This window comes from Coffea arabica, chromosome 2e (assembly GCF_036785885.1).
Source record: "Coffea arabica cultivar ET-39 chromosome 2e, Coffea Arabica ET-39 HiFi, whole genome shotgun sequence".
Classification (NCBI taxonomy): Eukaryota; Viridiplantae; Streptophyta; class Magnoliopsida; order Gentianales; family Rubiaceae; genus Coffea; species Coffea arabica.
In genome coordinates, this window is record NC_092313.1 from 7,912,971 (window position 1) to 7,938,619 (window position 25,649).

At 34.7% G+C, this 25,649-nt stretch overlaps 2 protein-coding genes and 1 long non-coding RNA gene across 4 annotated transcripts; 2 read left to right on the forward strand and 1 right to left on the reverse strand.

Moving 5' to 3' along the window:
- Window positions 1-4,940: 4,940 nt before the first annotated feature.
- On the reverse strand, window positions 4,941-6,254 carry LOC140036610 (probable caffeine synthase MTL2). 2 transcript variants are annotated; one of them, XM_072078648.1, is made up of 4 exons: window positions 6,137-6,254; window positions 5,778-5,990; window positions 5,247-5,429; window positions 4,941-5,127 (listed from the first exon to the last, which is right to left on the reverse strand). In XM_072078648.1, exons 1-4 carry the CDS (start codon window positions 6,209-6,211, stop codon window positions 5,077-5,079), a joined length of 522 nt encoding a protein of 173 aa, XP_071934749.1. In that variant the 5' UTR covers window positions 6,212-6,254; the 3' UTR covers window positions 4,941-5,076. The 2 variants fall into 2 exon arrangements, with proteins under 2 accessions (XP_071934749.1, XP_071934748.1); XM_072078647.1 differs by having other exon boundaries at window positions 4,941-5,429.
- A 2,421-nt stretch (window positions 6,255-8,675) lies between these two features.
- LOC140036092 (uncharacterized) lies at window positions 8,676-9,547 on the forward strand. The gene is made up of 2 exons (XM_072077354.1): window positions 8,676-9,051; window positions 9,138-9,547. Exons 1-2 carry the CDS (start codon window positions 8,676-8,678, stop codon window positions 9,545-9,547), a joined length of 786 nt encoding a protein of 261 aa, XP_071933455.1.
- Window positions 9,548-15,075: 5,528 nt separating this feature from the next.
- LOC113723652 (uncharacterized) lies at window positions 15,076-15,331 on the forward strand. The gene is made up of 2 exons (XR_003457099.2): window positions 15,076-15,159; window positions 15,262-15,331. It is a non-coding gene; the product is annotated as an uncharacterized lncRNA (long non-coding RNA).
- Window positions 15,332-25,649: the final 10,318 nt, after the last annotated feature.

Here is a 25,649-nt window from a genome sequence, read left to right on the forward strand (position 1 = left end):
AAATACAAGAAAAAATAATAATTGTTAATGTGTGAATTCGCACAGTAAATTAAGTGTAATTTAAGGTATGTTAACAAGTTCTTATTGAACACTCGTTAAGAAATCACATTTATTAAAGTCCATCCTGCCTATTCAAAAATTTCTATACGATGGAAATTTCAAAGAAGATATATAGATCTTGACTAGTAATTTGTAGTACCTCCGTCCCACTTTATTATTCTTTTTTTTTTATTTTCATTTGTTCTAAATTATAGTTCACTTTCCAATTGAATAATGTAATTAACTTTCAACTTATTTAAAATACCCTTATTTAATGTACTTTGTTATAATTGAATACGACCTAACCTTATTTAATAATTGTTTTGATTGACACCTTGAAAGGTATAAATCCTATCAACAAGATATCTAGACATTGACTAGTAATTTGTACTCCCTCCGTCCCACTTTGATATTTTTTTTTATCCATTCCAAATTACAGTCCACTTTTTAATTGAATAACGTAATTAACTTTTAACTTATTTAAAATATTCTTATTTAATGTATTTTGTTATCAGTGAATATGACCTAACTTGCTTTGATTGACACCTTGAATGGTATAGATTATATCAGTATTGTTTTTATAATTATTATAAAGGTATAACGATTAATCATATTCCTAATGTTAATATTCGAGCATTTTAGAAAAATAGCAGACTAAATTTACTCTTTTAGTATATTCAATTAATTTTTCTTTAATTGCGTGGGAAAAAAACCAGAACCATAAAAATAGGACAAAGGAAGTATTTTAAAAGTATCAATGACAAATATTTAAAGTTACGGTAAAGACGAGGCCAGCTGTTACAACTTATGCATAATTAATGCAGCTCACCCCTCCCCCCGCCCCCACCAAAAAAAACCCCAACAAAAAAAAGAGAGAAACTTGTGTATAATTAAGAAAAATTAGGAGAAAAAAGGGAAAAAAAAGAAGAAAGAAAAGGAAGAGCATGAGTCCGACTACAGAAAATAATTGATTTGTCAAATGTGCAAGCCTTTTGGATCTGTCTCAAGACCCAACTTAGGGGACATTAGCCAAACGGTGAGATTCTGATTCGATCTTTCTTGTAAAGTTCAGAGTTTTTCATTCAATTAAAAATAAAATATTAAACAAATTCTAAATTTTTATGATAACACTCTTACTATCTTTTTTTTAATATAGCCTAATAAAATAAAAATTATATAATAAAAACAATAGCGGAAGTGCTATCGTAAAAAAAAGAAGAAGCACAATTAACATTTTTCTTACAATAAAAAGTCTCCTCTTTGGATCATTTGGAACCTGTTCAGTCAGCCATCCTACATGTCACGTAGCTATATGAAGAAAATATTCGTATTCTGTTCTCACATTTACTGAATACTTATTTCCAGATCAAGAAAATCCAGCTATAGATCGTTTTGAAGTGGGAGGACGCTGTGATTATGTTATGAATAATATAACCAAAATTTACGATCTTCTTTCTTAATCACTAGTCATTTCTTCCATTTCATGTCGGGTTTTTTTTTTTCTATTTAAAAAATTTACAATGCTAACAAAGTTTGAATACATTCATATTCCCAAGAACGTTAATCCAGAAAATGGAGATCAGCATACATAAATCTTACTCTGGGATTATTAGCTGAAGTTTTTTCTTGATAGCCCATGATGTAGATCAAGATAGTATCAGACCTCGTTTCACTAGGACAAAACAGAACTATCCAAAATTTCTCGTGTTTTTTTTTTTTGTTTTTTTTCCCAACTTTTGGTTCTTACATTTATTGCTTCAGGGTGTCCAATGGATATTACTAAGACACTTGGATCACATGAACTTACCGTGTATATGCATGCACTAATAATTATTATCTTTCATTGTATTAATATATTTTTCATAATTAATTTTACCTTTTAAGAAATTTAACACCCAGAGCATATGTTAACAAGTGTACCATTGTTAGACAATCCTTCTTATTTCTTTACACCTGATATACCACGTAGATAATAATATTTTCATGACTCATGATTTTGGATGTCCTTTGAGATAAATTACTACTCTGTTAAGTTCTAAACAAAGTCTCTATGAGTCCAAGATCCTTTGAATTAGAAGTGGATTAATCATTTGGACTGTTTTCCCCCTTTTTTTTATTGTTTCCTTTATTTTTTTTAATACAATAGACTTACACTTACTTTGTATTAGAGGAAGAGCAACTTAAAAGATTCAAAAAAAAATTCAAAATGGATTAAACCACCACCCCTTGATCTACGCCGTCGTCAAAGTCGACGGTGCTCCTCATGGCTAGGCGGTGAGCCGTAGGCCGTATGACGGCCGTTGCCATGTATTGGCTAAGACATGGGCACGATGCTACACCAACGTTGAGAAAAATGCACGACGGTGCCTCCCATGACTAGGCGGTGAGCCTTAGGTCGCACAACCGGGTTGCCTTGAAGAGTTTTAAAATTATTTTGGCCATGACAGACTACCCATCTCTTTAAAATTTGATTGGATCAGTACAAAATGTTGTGCATTTCCTTCTTTCTCGTGGTCCATGTGATTCGTCCGGCAGGAATCAGGCTAATCCGTCCAATAGCCCAGCGACATTGCAAATAATTTCAGTACAAAAGGTTGTTTTCAGCTGTTGGATGCACTATTGAGTCGAGAATCTTGGTGAGACTCGGAACGCGACTTCGCCTACGCAGTTTATCAGATTGTTTTCAGCTGTTGCAGGCGCTACGTAGTCGAGAATCTAGTCAGTGATGGAGTAAATTCTGATTTTTAAGTTTTCAATAAGATTGTCTTTTTGCAATCATTCATGCTTTGCACGATAAGCAAGGCCTGGTATCAGCTGTCTCAATGGTCTGGCTCATGCTGATAACCAAGATCGAATCCGTCCAAATTTTGTTTCTTGAAAAAAAATAAGCATGAATCTGAAAAACTGAAAAAGAAATAGGTAAGTAATATTTGTATTTTAAAAATAGTTTCCAACACTTTACTCTAATATTTTGATTATATGTCAAAAATTATCTTACAACGCAAATATCAGTTTTGTTTGGATTGTATGTTTATAAATTTTTTATAAAAAAAAAAATTACTGTAACAATTTGATATACGTTATATATAAAAAGGTGATTAAAAAATGTGTACATAGAAAACGTAGCAAACAAATCATTGGATTCAATCCACCAATAGAAAATGGAAAACACACCCGATCATTATTAGTCAATAAAATACAAACAGACCATTGGATTCAATCCGCCAACAGAGAATGGAAAAGCGACATGATCACATTCACGCTGTAGTTTCAATCCACACTATAAACAAAAGCAATCGAAAGATTTTAATTCGAATTGTTTACTACTATTATTATGAATTCAGTGGTCCCTCGACGGCCGATTGCAACTTTCAATAATTCCTTTCGCCCCACGTAGACCGTCCCCGTGACAACAGTGTCTGATCACTTTCATATGGTTGTTCTATCTCTGATTGGCCATTTGAGCTCTGTAATCATGCTGGTCTAATTAGATAATCTCGAATTATTGCTCAGAAGAAAAAAGAGAATCTCACGCTGTTATTTTATGCTTCGGACAGAAGAATCTCATGATTGTAGCTATGGGCCATTGAAACTGGGAGAAATTCTACACGGGTATTGATGAGGAGTAAAAGATCATTGGGTTTGAATGCTTGGCACACAAGCGAAAAATTTTGAAACAAATAAATAAAGGAAGTTGGTTAAACTAAATAGTATGGGTGGAAAAAATGAACTATATATTTATCGTCAGAGTTGGTTCAATGATTAAAAGAGAACGTTTTCACTACTGTCAAATTCAATATTTGAATTTTGAACTTGACAATTGGATGGAAAGAGCATGGTGAGAGTTGAGAAGTGACGAAAATAATAAGATGCTACTCCAGTGATAACCTATTACCAATTTACCATAAAGAAAAGGCAATTCTCAATTGAACGATCTATTACATGTCATTTGTAATTTCCCTATTTATTTCGCTTTCTACATTTACATATAATTACGATGTTGTGGTTCTCGTAATTCAATGCCCTGTTTGGCACTTGAGTTTTTTGCCAAGTTTGTCTGCTACAAGTTTTTTAAAAACTTTAGCTACAGTAATCTCAAAAAATTTCTCAAAAATTTTAAACTATACACTTCAAAATATTCAAAAATTTACATATTTCAAAATTTTTTTAAAAACTTTTACAGTAAATTACAGTAAAATTTTAAACAAACATTCAAAATACTCATTTGCCAAACAGGGCCTTAGATTTCAAGGTTAAGTGAGGTTGGACAGGCTTCAAGTCGGGGCACATCCTGATTCATTCATGTTATCTTGAAGGTACGGGGCCCAAACAGTTGAGTTGAGCTTCAACTGGTCATGTTTGGGTTCCGACATCTAAATCCTAAGGCAGACAAACCCAACTCGGTTTTTCTAGAGCCCAATTACATAACAATAATACTGAGCCGATGCCCAAAACGTCCAAAGTCCAAAAGCGTGGCTCATATTTTGCAAATTCTTCCATGGATCTGCTTCACAGGCTGGCAGGTTACCCTTGTGATCGTTCAAGTGTTCAAAATCCAAATCATCATTATAATATTAAATGACATTAACAATTAAAAAAAATGTGATGTAATATAATATTACAATGATGCCCTCGACGCATGACCACAAGGGTGAAAAGAGACGTAAACATATCAAGTATAGTGAAGAATTTTCCATATACATGTTCATTAATTTATTAAGTGGCATAAAAAATGTGATATTTTTATATGTATCACGTAATATGTCAGTTTGACTTGAATCAGCAAACATTAGTCTAATGATCTCACGATTGTAGATGAAACATTTTATCAATTAACTCGTGCTTCGTTGTCAGGATGATTCTGTGATACGTATCCACTTGAAAAGATTAAATCTGCGAACTTTTGCTTCAAAAAAACTTTACGAGCTAAACTGTAATGACAGCCACATTTGAAATCATCTTGGTACTACATATCTAAAAACAAACATTTACATGTCTGACTTGTGTGGTTTCTTGGCGAGAGAAATGATGAGATTATTAAAGAAGCCTTTGCCCATGCGGAGAGGCGTTGCTGCATTCTTGGCAAACCTGTGGAATAAGTCGGGTATAATAGCTTCTCCAAAATGGCTTGCTAGGATAGGTTCCCAAGCTGCTCTAAAGAATGATGCCACATGGGCTGCTCTAACATGTTCATCGCAGAAGTGTACCTGGGAATGGGATCCTAACTGGTTATCATCAATGGAGAAGCCAGCATCATGACGGAGCTTAAACGTCTCCAGGTATACAATTTCAAAAGAACGTTCCTCCTCAATTATGTGCCTGACTTCTTCTACTGAAGGCGTATAGATTGGAACATTGAAACTGTCCAGTTTTTCTTCCTCCAGACGTCCCTGTGGATATGCCAATCATCAAGTCAATTCAGATATAGAGTGGAACTTTGTCTACACAAAGTTTATCTATCGAGGTTACAGAGAATAAATTTGCATCCCCCTTTTTTTTTATTATTATTATTAGCTAAGGTAGGAACTCTGAATAAGCAAGCTAGATAGCTATTTATTAGTAGTTTATTTCCTATCACAAGCATCTGATGATCAAAGGGAAAGAGAAATTAAGACCTCGACAACCAAGTCGTTTATTGCCATCTCAAGTAAGTCTAAGATACTTGGGCCGTCGAATTCGTCTCCTTTACACATGATAACAGTATTGAAATCATTTTCGAAAAGATCATTTAGAAAAACCTGAATCGTGGGCAGTGCAAATTCATTGTCCATTTCCTGGCTAACTTTGTCAATACTTTGTATGATGTCCGAAACTGTTAATAGTGTGTTTGGTCCTGAAGAGCATCCCAAATCAGCAACTCTAATGCACTTCTTGTTGTAGGGTAAGTTGGTCCGCAACAATTCTTGTATGCATTGTTCAAGTACTGGCTTCACCTTGGTCAGTACCAACTTCTACATACACCACTCAAAAAAAAAAAAAAAAAAGTTAAGCAAAAAAAAGGGTACACTATGTTAGAGATCAGCGTATCACAGTCTTGTGTTACCACTCCTGTGACTGCGCGTTTGTGTGTGTGTTTGTCAAAGAGGGACAGACAGACCTGGTAGGATGAATTTTTGGCGTAGCTTGTGTCGCCTTCGCCTCCACTCATATGCAGGACTCGTTGGAGTTCCATTTCTGATCTCTTACTTAATCGAATTTTCGACAATCCTGTATAGGAGTATTTATCCTTTCCTTATCATCATCAATCCAAGTGTCGGTAGCATGATCATCATCATCATCACCAATCATCATCTTCAACAAATAATCAATCCAAGTGTCACTATTGGACAGCTTTCCTTATCATCATCATTCCAAGTGTCCAAGTGTCAGTATTATCATCATCATCACCAATCATCATCTTCCATGTGTCAGTTTTATCTTCAACAAATAATCAATCCAAGTGTCAGTATTGGACAGCTTTCCTTATCATCATCAATAACTATAATGCTATATGACTATGCCTTTCATCAAAAATGTTCTCAAACCCGGACCAGACCGGCCGGGTCGACCGGTTCGACCGCGACCCAGACATGTGTCCGGTCCGGTCTATAGCTTATGTTGACTTTTATAAGAAACCGGTCAAAATCGTAAAAAATCGTTCAAACCTTCAAAATTGGGTCGGACCGTGAACCGCGGTTTTCCAAATTTTTAGTCAAAATTGACAAAAACTTCAATTTTGACCGAACCCTAAATCTAATCTTCATTCTTCACTTCGCTAGTTCGCTTCAGTCTTCCTCTTCACACTTCGCTTCGCCGCTTCGATCTTCCTGGTTCCTCTCTCTACAATTGCCGAAATTGCCTTGCCTGCCATCTCTATTTCCTTCTCCCCTTAATGGCTTAACTCTAATCCCTTCTCCAAAGTGTGGTGTGGATCACTTTTGGGGAAATGGCGTAGATGACCACTGGTTGGCGGTGCTCGTTGTCGACTGTGGGCTGAAGGTGCGGCTGAGCAGGGTGATTGGGATAGTGCAGCTGCGGTGCAACTGGTGGTTTCTTGATTTTGTGGGAGTCTTTGCTTATTTTAAGTGGAGCTGGACGTGAGCCCTGTAGTTCTCTCCTCGGAGACGGCCTGCCGCCGGTGGAAAAATCCTGTGGATCCATGGTGATGGAAGATTTATCGAGCGATCGATTGGAGTAATTTGTAGAGGGAACTAAGAAGAAAGAAAAGACAACAGAAAGAAGCCAAATGGTAAAATGTGTATGGACTTTGAAAGTGCTATGAATGTGCTAATTTCTGCTTCTATGTTTTGATGTTACTAAGTCCAAACTCCAAACTCCAAACTCTAAACTCCAATCTTGATCCATAGCAATCAGCAAAAAGGAAGCACGAAGACTGAAGTTTTTCCGCCTGCTGCTGCGATTCTAAGCCAAAAAAAATTGTGGAATTCAAGCTGATCTACTAATAGTGGAAGTCCAAACTCGTTCACACTTCACACCATCTTCATCAGCTTTTCTCGCAACCCTGTCTCAGGTATTTTACTTCATACGCCTGCTGCGCTTCTATCTTCTTTTTTCAATATGAATTGGTTTACGGTACTGATATTCGGTAATGAAATTTGCATGCGAAACATGATTCTAATAATAGTCTAATAGTCTTAAGCTTCATTTATTTGGGAACTGAAACTGTCACCAACGAAGGTCAGAAAGCCAGATCAGAATCACACGAAATACATACTGATGCTTGACAAAGTTAACCCTGACCCCTGGAAGCTTCGAAAACCCAGGCCAGATTGTGTCATTAGGCGTACCAAAAATTTTGAATATCTGCAAAACAAAACGACAATGATCTTTAAGGCCACAGAGAAGAAAATTAGCTTGAAATCCATACAAAAATCTACAGTAACATAACAGATGAAAGTTATTTGATGTCTTTGAAAGTTATTTGATGTCTTTAAATCTCTGTGCTATTATTTAAAAGTATATTTGGTGTCTTTAAATCTCTGTGCAAAACCCAGTTATTGTGAAGATACTTAACACCCTCAAGAAATGCACAAGGCTTAGGGAATTAACTTCACTCGTGCTAAACGGTTGTTTCATTGTCTCCATTAACCCCTTTAGATCTTTTGGTGACAGTTTCAGTTCCCAAATACGAATAGCCTTAATAATTTGTTTCAGTTCGTGTATATTAATTATTTGTTTAAGACTAGTTGTTTTTAAATATTTCATTTTAGGATGGAGACTGGTAGCAGTAGTAACTCACAATGTTCACCGGGGGGAGCATTCAATAGTGAGGGATCTGCAAGTCAGCCCCAAGGTCATAGGCAAAAGACAGATATAGCATGGGGATATGTTTCTGAGGGCAGAAATGCACAAGGAAGAAAAATCATGACATGCACTTATTGTTTTAAAGTGTTTCATGGGGGTGGCATCCACCGAATGAAGCAACACATAACAGGAGTAACGGGCAGTGTTACTTCATGTCCAAATGTTGATCCAACAGTGAGGCTTGCAATATTAACATGTTTGCAAGAGAATGATAAAAATATAAAGAAAAAAGAGGAGATTTTGGGGTCGAAAGTCCTTTTGGTCAACCAGTGCACGAATTTGTCGGTGATGAAGTGCAAGAGGTTCCACCTCCTTGAACAAGGGAAATTTCAATGAATGAGGCTGGTACATCATTAGGTAAAGGAGAGAGAAAAACCACTGCCCCTACAGGTATTCGTGCTTTCTTTAAGGGTGGACGTGATAGTACTCAACCTACTATCAAAGCTTGTTTGCAAAGTAAGGATAAATGGCAAAATACTGATATGGCCATTGCTCTTTGGTTCGATGATGCATGTATTCCCATTAATGCTGTTAATTCTCCATTTTTTCAAAAAGCTATCAATCAAATTGCATCAATGGGTCATGGTTATAAAGCTCTATCTTATCATTCTTTGCGAGTCACTTTGTTGCGAGATGCTAAGAAAGATGTGCAGTTAGTTGTTGATTCATTTCGAAATACTTGGGCTAAAATTGGATGCACTATAATGGGTGATGGATGGAAAGATAGTAGACAAAGACCATTGATTAATTTCTGGTTTATTGTCCTAAGGGTATATCTTTTATTAAATCTATAGATGCATCGGACATTGTGACAAATGCAGAAAATTTGTGCAATCTGTTTGTTGAAATTGTTGAAATGGTTGGTTCAAAAAATGTGGTGCATTTAGTCACTGATAATGCTAGCAATTATAAGGCTGCTGGAACTTTATTAAATGAAAGATATCCAACTATTTGCTGGTCTCCATGTGCTGCCCATTGTATCAATTTGATTTTGAAGGATATTGGTGAAATGGGTACTGTTAAATCTCTAGTGGCTCTTGCTTCTACAGTAACTGTTTTTGTGTATAATCATAAATATGTTCTAAATTGGCTGAGAAAAACTAATGGGTGGAGGGAGATTATTCGTTCGGGGGAGACTCGATTTGCCACCACTTTTATTGCACAAAGAGCTTACATGATCACAAAGACAGCTTACAAGCTTTAGTCACTAGCGGAGATTACAAAAAGTTCTTGAAAATGAACAAAGGAAAAGAGGTCAAACAAATTGTTTTGGATGATAGATTTTGGAATAATTGTTTGATTACGGTGAGAATAATGGGTCCTATTATTCGGTTGTTGAGAGTTTGTGACACTGATGAAAAGCCTTCTTTAGGGTATGTGTATGAAGGTATGTTTAGAGCAATTACTGGAATCAAGAAGTTGTTTAGGAGTAGTGAAAGACTATATAAGCCTTACATTGATATCATCAATAACCGATGGGATAGGATGTTGAGGAAAAATTTGCATGCTACGGCATATTTTTTAAATCCCGCTTTTCAATATGACACTGTCACATTCTCTACACATCCAGAAATTACAAATGATTTGTTGGATTACATAGAATCAAAGGTGGATTGGTGTAGTGTGGAAAATTTAACAAGAGAAATTGGAATGTATCGAGAGCTAGGGGTGGGCAAAAAAATCCGAAAATCCGAAAACCCGATCGACCCGCTCCGACCCGCCCCGAAAATTAGGGTATTCGACACTATTTTTATCAACGGAGCAGATAGGGTCGGGTACCCATAAAATTCGGATACGGATACGGATCACAAAATCTAAAACCCGCGGGTACCCGACCCGGGGGTATATTTTACAAATATTAAAAAATATAGGGTCAAATTTATAATATTTTAAAGTTATTAACCCTAAGTCCCTAAGTTCCTAACATATCTCAGTCGACACTCGACACTCCAGCCTTCAGTCTTCACTTCAGCGCCGCCGCAACTTCTTCACCTTCATTATCAACAGCCTTAATCAAACTAAACCAGAGACCTCAGCTTCCATTTTGCACCTTCCCTTAAACTTCAGCCACAAAAATCTATAGACCATTTCCATCTTTTCAATCTTTATCTAATCCAACCTCCAAAAGTCCTCCAATCTTAGCTTTAAACTCTTATATTCCATCCAAATTCAAAAAGGAAAAATCAAGAAAAGAAAAACTAGGAAAAAAAGCCAAAATAAAAAAAGGACGAGAGGAAAAGGAAGAGCTGAAGTGCAAGAGTTGCCGCTGGTCGTCGTTGGAATCCACCACTATCTGCCGAACCATTATCAGAATAGCCCTATAAAGGTCTTTCTGCCTTCTATCCCAAATTTCCTTTTAATAATTTCAAATGTTTATATGAATCACATGCCAATTGCTTTTCGTTGCTCTTGATTAGCATGCTTATTTGCTTTTATCATTTTGTCATTATGAATGGTTAAAATTTTGTTTCATCTGTTGAAAATATTTGGGTCAACCATGACTCAAATTGAACTTGGACCTGCTAATCTTTTTTATGCTCTCAAATTGTTTGAAGAAATGACCAAAAGTAAATTTTAGTAAAAATTTTGGGAGGTAATTTTTATTTTGGGAAGTGTTAACATGATTGCTCCTACATTTGTCACGGAAAAGCTTCATATCATCACTGTTACATAATTTACATTCACTAATAAAAGGAAACTAGTGTTAAAGAGCTACCAAAAAACAGACACTGGAAATGCAAAACAAAAATTAAGACTCAGATACTTAAAAGTGAAAATGTTGCTTGATTCTCATGCTTTGAATTTCACGATTGCCCTTTCTGCAACTCATGCGATGTCTCTGAGAAAGTGATCTGGAGCTGTTAACTCATGTTTTGATAGGTTTCTGATTTTGGCAACGATGTGGAGTTGGAATTTTTCTTGAGGAATGTGTGGATATTGATTAGGAACAACTTTTATTTGAATAAATTTGTTTGGTTAAAAGCTAAAGCAGCCGGTGGACATCTAATATATGTATCAGTGCCTCCTCTGTATTTGATTGGGTGCGAAAAGAAAGGATCCCTGCACTCAAATAGGGAGTAAATTACTGCCTTCAAAATGTCATTCTTTATAGAGTAGTGATATCATTTTTACTTGATTCTCTACTGTCATGCTTTCTTAATTCTTTAGAACTAGCACAAGAAAATTGGAATTGGAATTGGAATTGGTTTTTTGCGTTGAATGGCTACAATTTAATGGAGCATCAGTGCTGATATGCACTAAACAAATGTAGGAGTATTATTATTATGCATAGCTCTGCAACTCACTAGAAAATCTTTTTAGTTAGGATTTGATTGGATTGCTTGTAATTTGCTTTGAAAATATGGGCTTGCAATTTTAGTTCAAGAATCAGGGGTGGATGCATGGCATTGACCAATCTTGCTTTAGCTTCTCAAGCCATTATTTGAGACTTTGACTTCTGCTTGCTTTTCTTGAATTTTTCAGATGTCAAGTACAGGGGATAATACAGCTACTACAGCTACAAGCCCAAGTGTTGATCATTCATCATCAGATCCAAAAATTGTTGCTAAAGCCTCTGAAACTGATACATGTCAAGTACCACCTCTTCCAACATCCGAGACAAAAGTGTCTAGCAAGAGCAATAGGTCTTGGGTTTGGGAGCATTACGTAGTTGTTACAGGTACGGAAACAAAAGACAAGAAAGCTACTTGTAAATATTGTGAACAACTGATTGCCTGTGCAAGCAAAAATGGTACTACTTCTTTGAGTAATCACCTTCATAGGTGTAAAAAATATCCGTATAATAACACGGATAAGAGGCAAAAGACGCTGGAGTTTAAACCAAAAGAGGAAGGGGGAAAAGCATTAACAACCCATATGTTTGATCAAGAAGCATGTAGGAGAATGTTGGCTAGGATGGTGATTATAGATGAACTGCCTTTTAAATTTGTGGAAAGGGAGGGATTTCTGGATTTTTGTCTAGTTATGCAGCCACGGTTTGAAATGCCATCACGTAGAACTGTAACTAGAGACTGTCATAAGCTTTTTTTAGATGAGAAGAAAAGTTTGAAGGCATACTTTGAAACTTTATCCTCCCGCATTTGTCTCACTACTGATGCTTGGACATCCATTCAAAATCTGAATTATTTGTGTTTGACAGCTCACTTCATTGATGATAAATGGAAATTGCACAAAAAGATTTTAAGTTTCTGTCCTATTACAAGTCATGAGGGTGAAGTTATTGGTCGGACAGTAGAAAAATGCTTGCTTGATTGGAAAATTAGTAAAGTTTTGACTGTTACGGTAGACAATGCTAGCTCAAATGACACTTGTTTGCAATATTTGAGAAGAAGGCTTATTAATTGGAAAGGTACTGTCTTAAATGGAGAATACTTGCATATGAGATGTGCTGCCCATGTTTTGAATTTGACGGTTAGGGAGGGATTGAAAGACTTGGAAGACTCTATTGTTAGAATTCGATCAGCTGTGAGATATGTTAGGTCTTCACCTGCTAGAGCTCAAAGATTCAAATCTTGCATAGAAAAAGAAAGAATCGAAAGTAAAAGCCTTGTATGCCTTGATGTTGAAACTAGGTGGAATTCCACATTTTTAATGTTAGAGGCTGCTCTAAAATTTCAAAAGGCATTTGAGTTGCTAGAAACTGTGGATAGCAAATATGTCGAAGAGTTGACTCCCCAAAGTGAGAATGATACTCGTAAGAGTTCTAAGATGAAGGGTGTGCCAACTGAGATGGATTGGGAGTATGCAAAAGATTTGTTGCCTTTTCTTCAAATTTTTTATGATTCTACTGTGAAAATGTCGGGCTCACGTTATGTGACAGGAAATGTATATATGAATGAAATTTTTGGCATTGGTGGTCTTCTTAATTCATTTCAAGAAAGTGATGACTTTGGTTTGTCAACTATGGCTGGAAATATGAAGAAAAAATATGACAAATATTGGGGTAATGTTGAAAGGATTAACATATTGATTCTGATTGCTGTTGTTCTTGATCCCCGGCATAAACTAAGTTATGTTCAATGGGCTATTGATGAGGCATATGATCCTAAGAATGCTGAAATTTTAAAAGTTAAGGTAGAAAAGGTGTTACATTCCCTATTTGACTTTTGTTCTGCTGAAAAATCACCTCATGGGGAAGTGATAAGTCAAAATCAGTTTAGGGAAATGGATAAAATGGATGTTGATACAGTTACAGTTAAAGGGGCATCAGATTACATGCATGCAAAGTATTCTCAAAAAGCTGATACATTGAATAGCACTCACAATAAAACGGAATTGGACATCTATTTGATGGAAATGAAGGAAGATTTTCACTGTCCAAACTTTCATATATTGGATTGGTGGAAAAATAATGCTCATAGGTTCCAAGTTCTTGCTGCAATTGCTAGAGATGTATTAGCTATTCCAGTGTCTACTGTTGCCTCGGAGTCTGCTTTTAGTACGGGAGGCCGTGTGTTGGATTCTTTCCGAAGCTCTTTAACTCCAAGAATGGTGGAGGCTATAATTTGTGGACAAGATTGGCTTCGCAAGGGTATTCAACCAATTGATTTGGAAGAAAGTATAACTGAGCTTGAGGAAATGGAATCGGGTAATACTATTCATATCTTGTTATCATTGCATTCAAAATTTTCTTATTCATTTGAGCTTCAACTTGTGCTAATATGTTTCTTGGTTGTTTTTATTTTTTGAAATTTTTTTTTTAGGTTTGACAGAGGAGCATTCTATTATTAATATTGAAGATTGATGATTCTTGAAGATTGTACTCCTTAATGTGTTGTAGAAGGTTAAGGTGATTGTAGCTGGAATTGGGAAATTTTGTTGTATTTCTAACTTTATGGCTTGGTGTTGTATTTCTAACTTTATGGCTTGGTGTGGAACTAAATAGTTTGAATACTGCTATTGTCTTTGTCTCTGTTTTGGGCTGGACGTACGGCAGGTTCATCTTCTAAGATGAAATTGCAAATTTGTTTGTTTTTGCTATTGTCTTTGTCTTTGCATTCATTCAGGAATTTGCATTCTTTAATAGGGGCGGGTACCCTATGACCCGCCCCTATTTTTCGGGTATCCGAAGATCGGGTACCCGAGGGCAAGCGGAGCGGATTAGGGTCGGGTCAGCCATTTGACGTTCGGGGCGGGTACCCGACCCGTGCCCACCCCTATCGAGAGCGGGAGGGAAGTTTTGGCAGAAAACTTGCTATTCTTACTAGCAAGAAAGATAGACCAGGTAATTTATATTTTTCTAGCATTTAAATCTCTCTAATATATATATCTAATTTATAAATATTTTGTTTATATTTAAATTTTGAATATGACAGAGAATTGGTGGAAGCTCTTTGGTTGTGATGCTCCTAACATACAAAAACTTGCAATTCGGGTTTTGAGTCAAACAGCTTCTTCTTCAGGATGTGAGCGTAATTAGAGTGTTTTTGAACGTATTCATACTAAGAAAAGGAATAGGTTGGAGCAACAAAGGCTCAATGATCTTGTATATGTGCATTACAATTTGCGTTTGCAGTATAGGTATATGTAAATGATTTATTTTTATAAATGACATTTCATTCTTTTTAAGAAAATATTTTAGTACTAACTAAGTGTATATGTTGTGTGTATATATATGTTATAGGCATAATCAGCAAAAGAGATCGTATGATCCCGTTGATTATGAGTCAATTGATAAAACAAAATTTTGGGTGGTTGAAAAAGAACGAGAAGGGGAGCTTGATTATGAGGAGTAAGAGGAAGAGCTTGAAGAACTTCCAATTCATGGTCAATGTTCAAATTCTGAACAACTTGAAGGTTAGTTTGACATAAATCATTAGTTTGATGCAAAAATAAAGCTAGTATGATATGATATTCAATTGTTGAATATGTATATAATTAAATATGTTGATTTTTTAGATAATGAAGATGAAGCAGAAGATGTTGATTTAGAAACATTTCAGCGTCGAAACTTTTTTAATGATGAAGATGAAGATTGGCATTAAATGTTCAAATGGTAATTGGTATAGAATTATTTGTACTCTTTTATTTTTATTTTTAAGATTTGTATCAGTTGGTGTGATTAAACTAATATGATTTTATACTTTATCACTTGTCAGTGATTAATATAATGGTTTTGGATGATGATGACGACTTATCAAGATGGCTTTTTTTGAAGCTTTGTTGTCCTAGAATGACAAAGAAGATTATAGAAGCCTCGGAAATTGGACTTGTTTGGACTTTTTGATTGTTTTCTAGACTTGTATTGTTTTTTGTTAATTCTAATATTTAGACAATTGAACATGTAAGTTGGATAACTATGTTAATTGTGTGTGTTAATTGTTGGATATTGCTTTTATAGTTTTATGTTAATTGTAGTTTAGCATTTATATCTTATTCTGTGCATAGGTGTGTGTGTATGTGTTTCCTAATATAGGAAACTTGCATTTACATTCAACTCTAATTCGGCTGTTCGTGGAGAGTCATGTAGATAGTACACTAACAGGAGATGCAAATTACGATATATATATATATTATTTATTTATTTATTTATTGAATCGGGGTTGAACCGGTCCGACCGGTTGAATCTCGACCCTTTCACTTCACCGGTTTGCTTGATGGTCCGGGTTTTAAAACATTGTCATCATCAATAACTAGAAATTGCTGACTATGCCTTTCACAATAACTATATGAGTTGTCAATTAAAATAACTAATGCTCTTAAAGATAACTTCTTTAAAGGACAAAGTAAGTATTTTGTGCTAAATAAATTTTTGAACAAATTTGCATTGACTGTTAAACCTTAACCTTCAACAGCCAGCAGTGATTAGCCATTGATAAACTTCCAATCAAATAGTCCTCTACCAAAGGATCAAGAAAAAGGGTGCAATAAGAGTATAATATATGATTGTGTTTGGATTGCTAAATTATCTCAAATAATATTTCGCTTACATCATAAACACATTTCTCAATCCATTTTTTTATATTCTCAATTACTTTTTATTTCATATAAATCACATCACAAAAAATACAACAGTAATATTACAAATAATATTTCAAATAATAATCTATTCAACTGTGATATACAGGTACAACCATAATTGTGAAGGGGTAACTCATTGCAACCCTAACACAACTGGTCTGAGAGACGGTTTGCTTTTTGGATTTTTCCCCTTTAGCAAATTCTCCCATTTTATAAAGAAAGACAGCCCCAACTGCCAAGAATATGTTAGAAGTAACCGTGGAAGTTTTAATTATCTAAGCCTGAAGGAGAACAACTGGTGACACGCAGATTCCTAACTACCAAGAATTTATGCAATGGAAATCTAATGCCGATGCCCACTACTCAGTGGAGAAGATAATAGATTATTGGGGAGTCTATTTCTACACTCCTCTGCGTCCTCTTCGTCACGATTGTGACATCTCACCAACCTTCACTTATTTCAAACGCTGTAGTTGGGATCCCAACAAATGTGATTGTAAGAATCACAAGCTTGAGGTGTTATTGTTGAGACATATTTGTCACATGTTACACACTTGTTTGGAAAGGTATTTTTGTTCCAAAATTTTTTTATGTTTTTCCATAAATGCATCTCCCACTTACCTTTTAACCTTACATTCGTCAAATCATTACAACATATTTTTCTACAAAAACTCCAAAATATAACATGGAAATTCTATGTTTTACTATCAATTTGGATGCCCATTGAGATAAATTACTTTATTAATATATTAAGGATCAGTCTAACAATAGTTCAAAACATTCATTAAATTGTAGTTCAAATGTTAAATATTAGAAAAAGTAAAGTTAATTAGGAAATATTTATAAATACAAGAAAAAATAATAATTGTTAATGTGTGAATTCGCACAGTAAATTAAGTGTAATTTAAGGTATGTTAACAAGTTCTTATTGAACACTCGTTAAGAAATCACATTTATTAAAGTCCATCCTGCCTATTCAAAAATTTCTATACGATGGAAATTTCAAAGAAGATATATAGATCTTGACTAGTAATTTGTAGTACCTCCGTCCCACTTTATTATTCTTTTTTTTTTATTTTCATTTGTTCTAAATTATAGTTCACTTTCCAATTGAATAATGTAATTAACTTTCAAATTATTTAAAATACCCTTATTTAATGTACTTTGTTATAATTGAATACGACCTAACCTTATTTAATAATTGTTTTGATTGACACCTTGAAAGGTATAAATCCTATCAACAAGATATCTAGACATTGACTAGTAATTTGTACTCCCTCCGTCCCACTTTGATATTTTTTTTTATCCATTCCAAATTACAGTCCACTTTTTAATTGAATAACGTAATTAACTTTTAACTTATTTAAAATATTCTTATTTAATGTATTTTGTTATCAGTGAATATGACCTAACTTGCTTTGATTGACACCTTGAATGGTATAGATTATATCAGTATTGTTTTTATAATTATTATAAAGGTATAACGATTAATCATATTCCTAATGTTAATATTCGAGCATTTTAGAAAAATAGCAGACTAAATTTACTCTTTTAGTATATTCAATTAATTTTTCTTTAATTGCGTGGGAAAAAAACCAGAACCATAAAAATAGGACAAAGGAAGTATTTTAAAAGTATCAATGACAAATATTTAAAGTTACGGTAAAGACGAGGCCAGCTGTTACAACTTATGCATAATTAATGCAGCTCACCCCTCCCCCCGCCCCCACCAAAAAAAACCCCAACAAAAAAAAGAGAGAAACTTGTGTATAATTAAGAAAAATTAGGAGAAAAAAGGGAAAAAAAAGAAGAAAGAAAAGGAAGAGCATGAGTCCGACTACAGAAAATAATTGATTTGTCAAATGTGCAAGCCTTTTGGATCTGTCTCAAGACCCAACTTAGGGGACATTAGCCAAACGGTGAGATTCTGATTCGATCTTTCTTGTAAAGTTCAGAGTTTTTCATTCAATTAAAAATAAAATATTAAACAAATTCTAAATTTTTATGATAACACTCTTACTATCTTTTTTTTAATATAGCCTAATAAAATAAAAATTATATAATAAAAACAATAGCGGAAGTGCTATCGTAAAAAAAAGAAGAAGCACAATTAACATTTTTCTTACAATAAAAAGTCTCCTCTTTGGATCATTTGGAACCTGTTCAGTCAGCCATCCTACATGTCACGTAGCTATATGAAGAAAATATTCGTATTCTGTTCTCACATTTACTGAATACTTATTTCCAGATCAAGAAAATCCAGCTATAGATCGTTTTGAAGTGGGAGGACGCTGTGATTATGTTATGAATAATATAAACAAAATTTCTCGTGTTTTTTTTTTGTTTTTTTTTCCCAACTTTTGATTTTTACATTTATTGCTTCCGTATAGTCACGAGACATCCTTTCCGTTAACAGTTGTTAAACACTTTTTTTATCTTTTTTCGTAAGTTTTTTAACAGAGTGTCCAATGGATATTACTAAGACACTTGGATCACATGAACTTATCGTGTATATTCGTGCACTAATAATTATTATCTTTCATTGTATTAATATATTTTTCATAATTAATTTTACCTTTTAAGAAATTTAACACCCAGAGCATATGTTAACAAGTGTACCACTGTTAGACAAATCCTTCTTATTTCTTTACACCTGATATACCACGTAGATAATAATATTTTCATGACTCATGATTTTGGATGTCCTTTGAGATAAATTACTACTTTGTTAAGTTCTAAACAAAGTCTCTATGAGTCCAAGATCCTTTGAATTAGAAGTGGATTAATCATTTGGACTGTTTTTCCCTTTTTTTTATTGTTTCCTTTATTTTTTTTTAATACAATAGGCTTACATGTACTTTGTATTTGAGGAAAAGCAACTTAAAAGATTCAAAAAAAAAAATCAAAATTGACTAAACCGCCACCTCTTGATCTACGCCGTTGCCTTACGAGTTTTAAAATTATTTTGACCATGACGGACTACCCATCTCTTTAAAATTTGATTGGATCAGTACAAAATGTTGTGCAATTCCTTCTTTCTCGTGGTCCATGTGATTCGTCTGGCAGGAATCAGGCTAATCCGTCCAATAGTCCAGCGACATTGCAAATAATTTCAGTACAAAAGGTTGTTTTCAGCTGTTGGATGCACTATTGAGTCGAGAATCTTGGTGAGACCAATGTTTTCAGACTCAGACTGGGTATCGACTCGGTCATCCTCAGGGTTCAGGGGTCAATGGATTCGACCGGATTCGATCGGGATTGAATCGGATGGCATCATAAATAAAAATTATTTAAAAATTAAAATATTATATGTAAAATACTTAAGAACATGTTAATATTAATACATGTATATTGATATATATATTTGATGATTCAAATATATTTAATAAGAAAATATAAAAAAAATAGAATAATTAAATAGCAATTTATATTATTCAATGAACATTAACAAGTTTATAATTAAAATTATGAATTTGATTAAAAAATAACACCAAACTTTAGGACCACATTTATAAAGTATGAAATATTTGAGATATCTTAATAATTTTTAACAACTTAGGAGCCAAAACATAATATTCAAATTGCTTTGACCTTTCAAAAAAAAAAATTTGGGCGATAGGACTTAGTGGCTGAGGTCTCCAACTCTACTGCGCATGTCATGTCAGATCTCTGCTTCAATTAAGAAGGCCCTATTATATCTTTCCTTCGGGCCCACCAAGATCCCATCGCTGGTTTGTAAAAAAGAAGAGCAAAAAAGAGAAGGCTTTGTATCAAACTGGTTCATCCGGTTTGCCGGTCAAATCCAGTTTTTGACCGGGTTTGACCGAGTTTTAAACATCCGATTTTTTAGAGCAACTCGGACCGGGCACTTGGCCGGTTCCCGATTCGACCGGTCGGACCGGCCGATCTGGTCCGAATTTAAAAACACAGGGTGAGAATCGGAACGCGACTTCGCCTACCCAGTTTATCAGATTGTTTTCAGCTGTTACAGGCACTACGTAGTCGAGAATCTAGTGCTTGTTTGATAACATAAAAAAGTGCTGAAACTGAATTCATTCATACATTTAGATGTTGTGGGTGTTTGATAAATAAAAATTCACCTGCTGAACTTATTAAGTGGTGCTGATTTGTATGTATTTTTTTCAGCACAAGAATCGTAACTGAATGCTTAATTTGATAAGAATCAAGAGATTTACTTCAACTAGTTTATCTTATCTACCAAATATATCCCTGTTTGTTAATTACATTCAAAATTCTTATCTAATTAAACAATCTAATATTCCCTATTCAAAATTCCTATTCAATGTTCCTCAATATGAGGTTTGTTCTAAATCCATACGAGTGTGTGGTGCACCCGTCTGGTCTGATGGTGGTTCAGTCCCCATCAGGTTCCCCCTGACTCAGTTGGACCACCTCATAGAGTAGGTTTCCCCTCCCCTTAGGAGTAGGAGTAGGTTAGGCTAGGCTAGATGAGCCGTTAAGCTAAAAATAAAATAAAATCCTTATCTAATTAAACAAAACAACCTGATATTCTCTATTTAAAATTTTTTTTTTAACAATAGTATTTTTTTGCAGTAATTTTCATCCACAAACATTTATATTTTGATATATATATTTTTTGTACAGATAAATATTATTTATGTGATGCAGCTTATCCACACACACGTGGCTTTATGACACCATATCGAAATATTAGATATTGGTTGTCTGATTTTTAAACTGCTTCTTGTCCAAGATCAAAAGAAGAACGTTTTAACCAAGCACATGCAAGATTGAGAAATGTAATTGAACGTGCTTTTAGAGTATTAAAAGCTCGTTTTCCTATTCTCAAAACGATGAAACCATACCCTTTTTCCACACAAAGAAACATTGTCATTGTATGCATTGCTCTTCACAATCATTGTCATTTTCATACCTAACAATTTTAAGTCAATTAAATCATAGGTTTTATTTCCTTTTTGGATTAAAATATAGAAGGGCAAAATTGTACAATCTAGCTTATTAAGCATTAAATTATGAATATTTATCAAACAGTATAAATAGATTCAGCATTAAGATTCAGACATTCATATATCTCTTTTCAGTGCTTAAAATTCAGCAAATTAATTATTTCAGTATTCAAAATTCAGAATTCAGATTCAGCGTTATCAAAAGGAGCCCTAGTCAGTGATTGAGTAAATTCTGATTTTTAAGTTTTCAATAAGATTAATTATCTTTTTGCAATCATTCATGCTTTGTACGATAAGCAGGGCCTGGTATCAGCAGTCTCAATGGTCTGGCTCATGCTGATAACCAATATTGAATCCGTCCAAATTTCTTTTCTTGAAAAAAAATAAGCATGAATCTGAAAAACTGAAAAAGAAATAGGTAAGTAATATTTGTATTTTAAAAATAGTTTCCAACACTTTACTCTAATATTTTGATTATATGTCAAAAATTATCTTACAATGCAAATATCAGTTTTGTTTGGATTGTATGTTTCTAAATTTTTTATTAAAAAAAAATTACTGTAACAATTTGATATACGTTATATAGAAAGGTGGTTGAAAAATGTGTACATAAAAAACGTAGCAAACAAACCATTGGATTCAATCCACCAATAGAAAGTGGAAAACACACCACCCGATCATTATTAGTCAATAAAATACAAACAGACCATTGGATTCAATCCGCCAACAGAAAATGGAAAAGTGACATGATCACATTCACGCTGTAGTTTCAATCCACACTATAAACAAAAGCAAACGAAAGATTTTTATTCAAATTGTTTGCTACAATTATTATGAATTCAGTGGTCCCTCGACCCCCGATTGCAACTTTCAATAATTCCTTTCGCCCCACGTAAACCGTCCCCGTGACAAACGTGTCTGATCACTTTCATATGGTTGTTCTATCTCTGATTGGCCATTTGAGCTCTGTAATCATGCTGGTCTAATTAGATAATCTCTAATTATTGCTCAGAAGAAAAAAGAGAATCTCACTCTGTTATTATATGCTTCGGACAGAAGAATCTCATAATTGTAGCTATGGGCCATTGAAACTGGGAGAAATTCTACACGGGTATTGATGAGGAGTAAAAGATCATTAGGTTTGAATGCTTGGCACACAAGCGAAAAATTTTGAAACAAATAAATAAAGGAAGTTGGTTAAACTAAATAGTATGGGTGGAAAAAATGAACTATATTGTGGCGACCCCACTTTCCCCTAAGGCGAACCGGAGGGTTGGCGGGCCGTCTGCCTAACTCTCGCCAGGACTCACGCAAGCAATCTAGCCCAAATCCTTCCGAAGAATAAACTAAGCTGTTACAACACCTTCCAGATAGACTGATAACAAAATCCTCATTAATTTCAAAGATAACAACATTTATAAGATAGCCAATCGACGGCTCTTAAATACTTCATGCGTTACTTACAAGGATTAAAGTCATACCATCCCAAAAACATATAATTTTACACAACAAAAATATATACACACCAGCCAAATGACAAAATTAGGGTTTACACATTTTCCAGCTTCAAGTGGCAAACCAAAATAGAAAATACAATGTTTAACTTAAACTACATGCATAAAAGTGAAATTAGATTTCAAGTCTTGCTCAAGTGCCAGGACCTGTCAAGGAAAACAAATAAACGTGGGGTGAGCTAAAACTCAGTGGTGCCCCAAAACATGCAATTAAATAAAACAACTAACACGTATTGATTTCAACTGAAGTAAACAATTAGGAAAGTGCATAACAGTACAAAGTAGGATACGGGGCTCTCAGGAGCCATTTTCCGCGCTTGATCAAAATTTACCGTAGTTGACCCTCCGTCAACTCTCACTACTTACGGTCCATGTAGAACTCCTTATTTTACTTAACTCCGGCCACCGATCATACCTCAACTCCGGGCCCGCACGACAAAATAGATGAGAGCGGTAGTACTCGAGTATACCCCCTGGATAAACTAGTCGAGAGATTCACCCAACGACGTCACGAAATAAGAAAGTAGTAATATTCGAATATACCCTTTGGATAATTAGTCGAGGGATTCACCCAACGACGTCACGAAATAAGAAAGTAGTAATATTCGAATATACCCTTTGGATATAGACTGGTCGAGGGGTTCACCCAACGACTGTACGTCCAACACTTATAGACTGGTCGAGGGATTCACCCAACGACTTTACGTCCAATACTTGATTACCAGATCAGGATAAGAGACCCTCCCACCCTTAAGGTGTGGTACATTCCCCTGCCTAGTAACTTAACACTTAACACTTAACACTTCACGCAAGTTACCACTCGAACGGATAGTGTGATAAAATACACACTGCCACTTCGATGGTACGGGAAAACCACTTTCCAAATATCACATAACAAGTCAAGAAAGCACTTTAACACTTTAGTCATAGAACAAGCACGGACACTCACTAAGAGTGAAGTCACCAGTCAAGTTGGGAATCGAAGTCCACGTCCTCGCTACACCCTAGAAATCCAAGTTTTAAAACTATAAGCTTTACTAAACAAACCCTTGTTTTATATATAAAAGGTTATCTTGTATAAAACTAATTTAATTTCTCGAAACAAATCAATAGTTCCCTTGGAATTAAGGCTAGTAAAGAAATAAAATACTTCGTATGGTTTCTTTAAAGGTATTTCCCTTCTAGAGGGCAAACTAGAACCAAATTAATTCAAACAAGTTTTCTTGCCGAACAAGTTCCCTTTGTCTTTTATTTGAAATTATTCAAATCTAATGTTTTTAACAAATTTCCTTTAAAACAATTGGTCAAGGATAATTTTGTGAAAAACTTAAAGTTTGGAAGTTAATGCAATTATTTATTAAAGGTGAAACACTAGTTTAAATAAAGAAAAGAATTAACAAATCGGCAAGGTTTTAAAAGTCCCGATATCTAGATTTTAATATTAACGTACTATACTCAATGTATATAACTTGATATTAAGGCAAAATATTCCCACAAAGCTTGATTTAAAAGTATTCGAATTCAAGGGATCAAAACGGACTTCACGATTCCAATTCATTTGCACATTATATTCCAAGTCGCCACTATAGCAAAAACACAATTCAAACATCAATTTCACTAGGGTTTCATCAATCATTAGCCCTAAGTCTCAACAGATTCAATTCTAATCAAAATCCACCAAAGGAAGTCCAAAGTATTAAAACAATTCCAAATCACAAATCGTGGACCTTCCAAATGCATTTTGGCCAAACCACTTAAACAATTCCACCAAGAATTTAACCCTTGCAAAAATTACTCAAATGGCCAAGAGCTTTATCAATCATTAGCTCTTGACAACAATCAATCACTTCCAACCACAATTCAACCAGAAATTCAACTCAAAACAAAGAGGAAAGTCACGGCTAACTTAACTCTTAAATAACTCTAGAAATTCATATTACCGCAATAGCCTTTCACTAGGCTCAATGTCATTCACACACAAGACAATTTTAGCATGTAAGCTTCACTTGAAATTCAGAAATTCAAATCACAAATAGGCCAAATATTCGCTCCAAGTCAAAATTTATTTCCCTGAAAAAACAGGACATTGAAGCAAGACAGCCTACTTTGAGGAGTCACGGACAGCAGTACACATGGAGGAAAAATATGAAATTTTTACAGAACAAAGGCCCATGATTCTAGTTTCAAATGCCACTGACGGCACCTCAATCGGATTTTTCTACACCAAGAGATAAGCATTTTACTGAGACTGGTCAGTGAACTCCGAAAATCTGGAAACTCATTTTTCAATTGTGAAAAACTCCTTTTTCTCTTTTAAACCATAAAACTTTTATTCAAACCATCCATACATCTAAGTATGAAATTCATACCAGCATCTACCAAGGCAAATAACGCTTAATTCCAGTAAATGGTTCAGCCAAGAAATCATATATATACTAATCTGTCATCAGCTAAGTATGACGGTCATCAATTGGCAATTCAACGTACGATTACTTCCTTAATTTCTCCTTTGTTAACACTGACTTGACATGCAGAGGATGGTTATTAAGCTACAGAGTATCTTTAGCAGTGATATATAAAGTTTACGGCCAAGGAAGTCGAAGGGCAAAGCTGGTCCAGGTTCTAATCCTCTTCCTCAGCCATGTTTTCAACTCTAACAGCAACCAGTTTTAAAACACAACTTTTCTCCAATAATCCCCTCAGATTAAATACAAGTCTTTCATGCAGGATGAAATCAAGACATTATACAATATTTTACAGCTTAATACAGAATTTTAGAACTAAAATTCACAATAGGAAGCTGGTAGTTCTTCATTTATTGTTCTCGGATGAAGCTGAGAAATTTCCAGCAACCTCTTATCAA

Excerpts from the sequence above, each read along its gene's own strand:
- LOC140036092 (XM_072077354.1), top strand. The coding sequence starts at position 8,676 with ATGAATGAGGCTGGTACATCATTAGGTAAAGGAGAGAGAAAAACCACT. Across the intron at positions 9,052-9,137 it reads AATTGGATGCACTATAATGG|ATGCATCGGACATTGTGACA; the intron begins GTGATGGATGGA and ends TTAAATCTATAG.
- LOC140036610 (XM_072078647.1), bottom strand. The coding sequence starts at position 6,211 with ATGGAACTCCAACGAGTCCTGCATATGAGTGGAGGCGAAGGCGACACA. Across the intron at positions 5,991-6,136 it reads CCAAAAATTCATCCTACCAG|AAGTTGGTACTGACCAAGGT; the intron begins GTCTGTCTGTCC and ends TGGTGTATGTAG. Across the intron at positions 5,430-5,777 it reads TTGCACTGCCCACGATTCAG|GGACGTCTGGAGGAAGAAAA; the intron begins GTTTTTCTAAAT and ends GCATATCCACAG.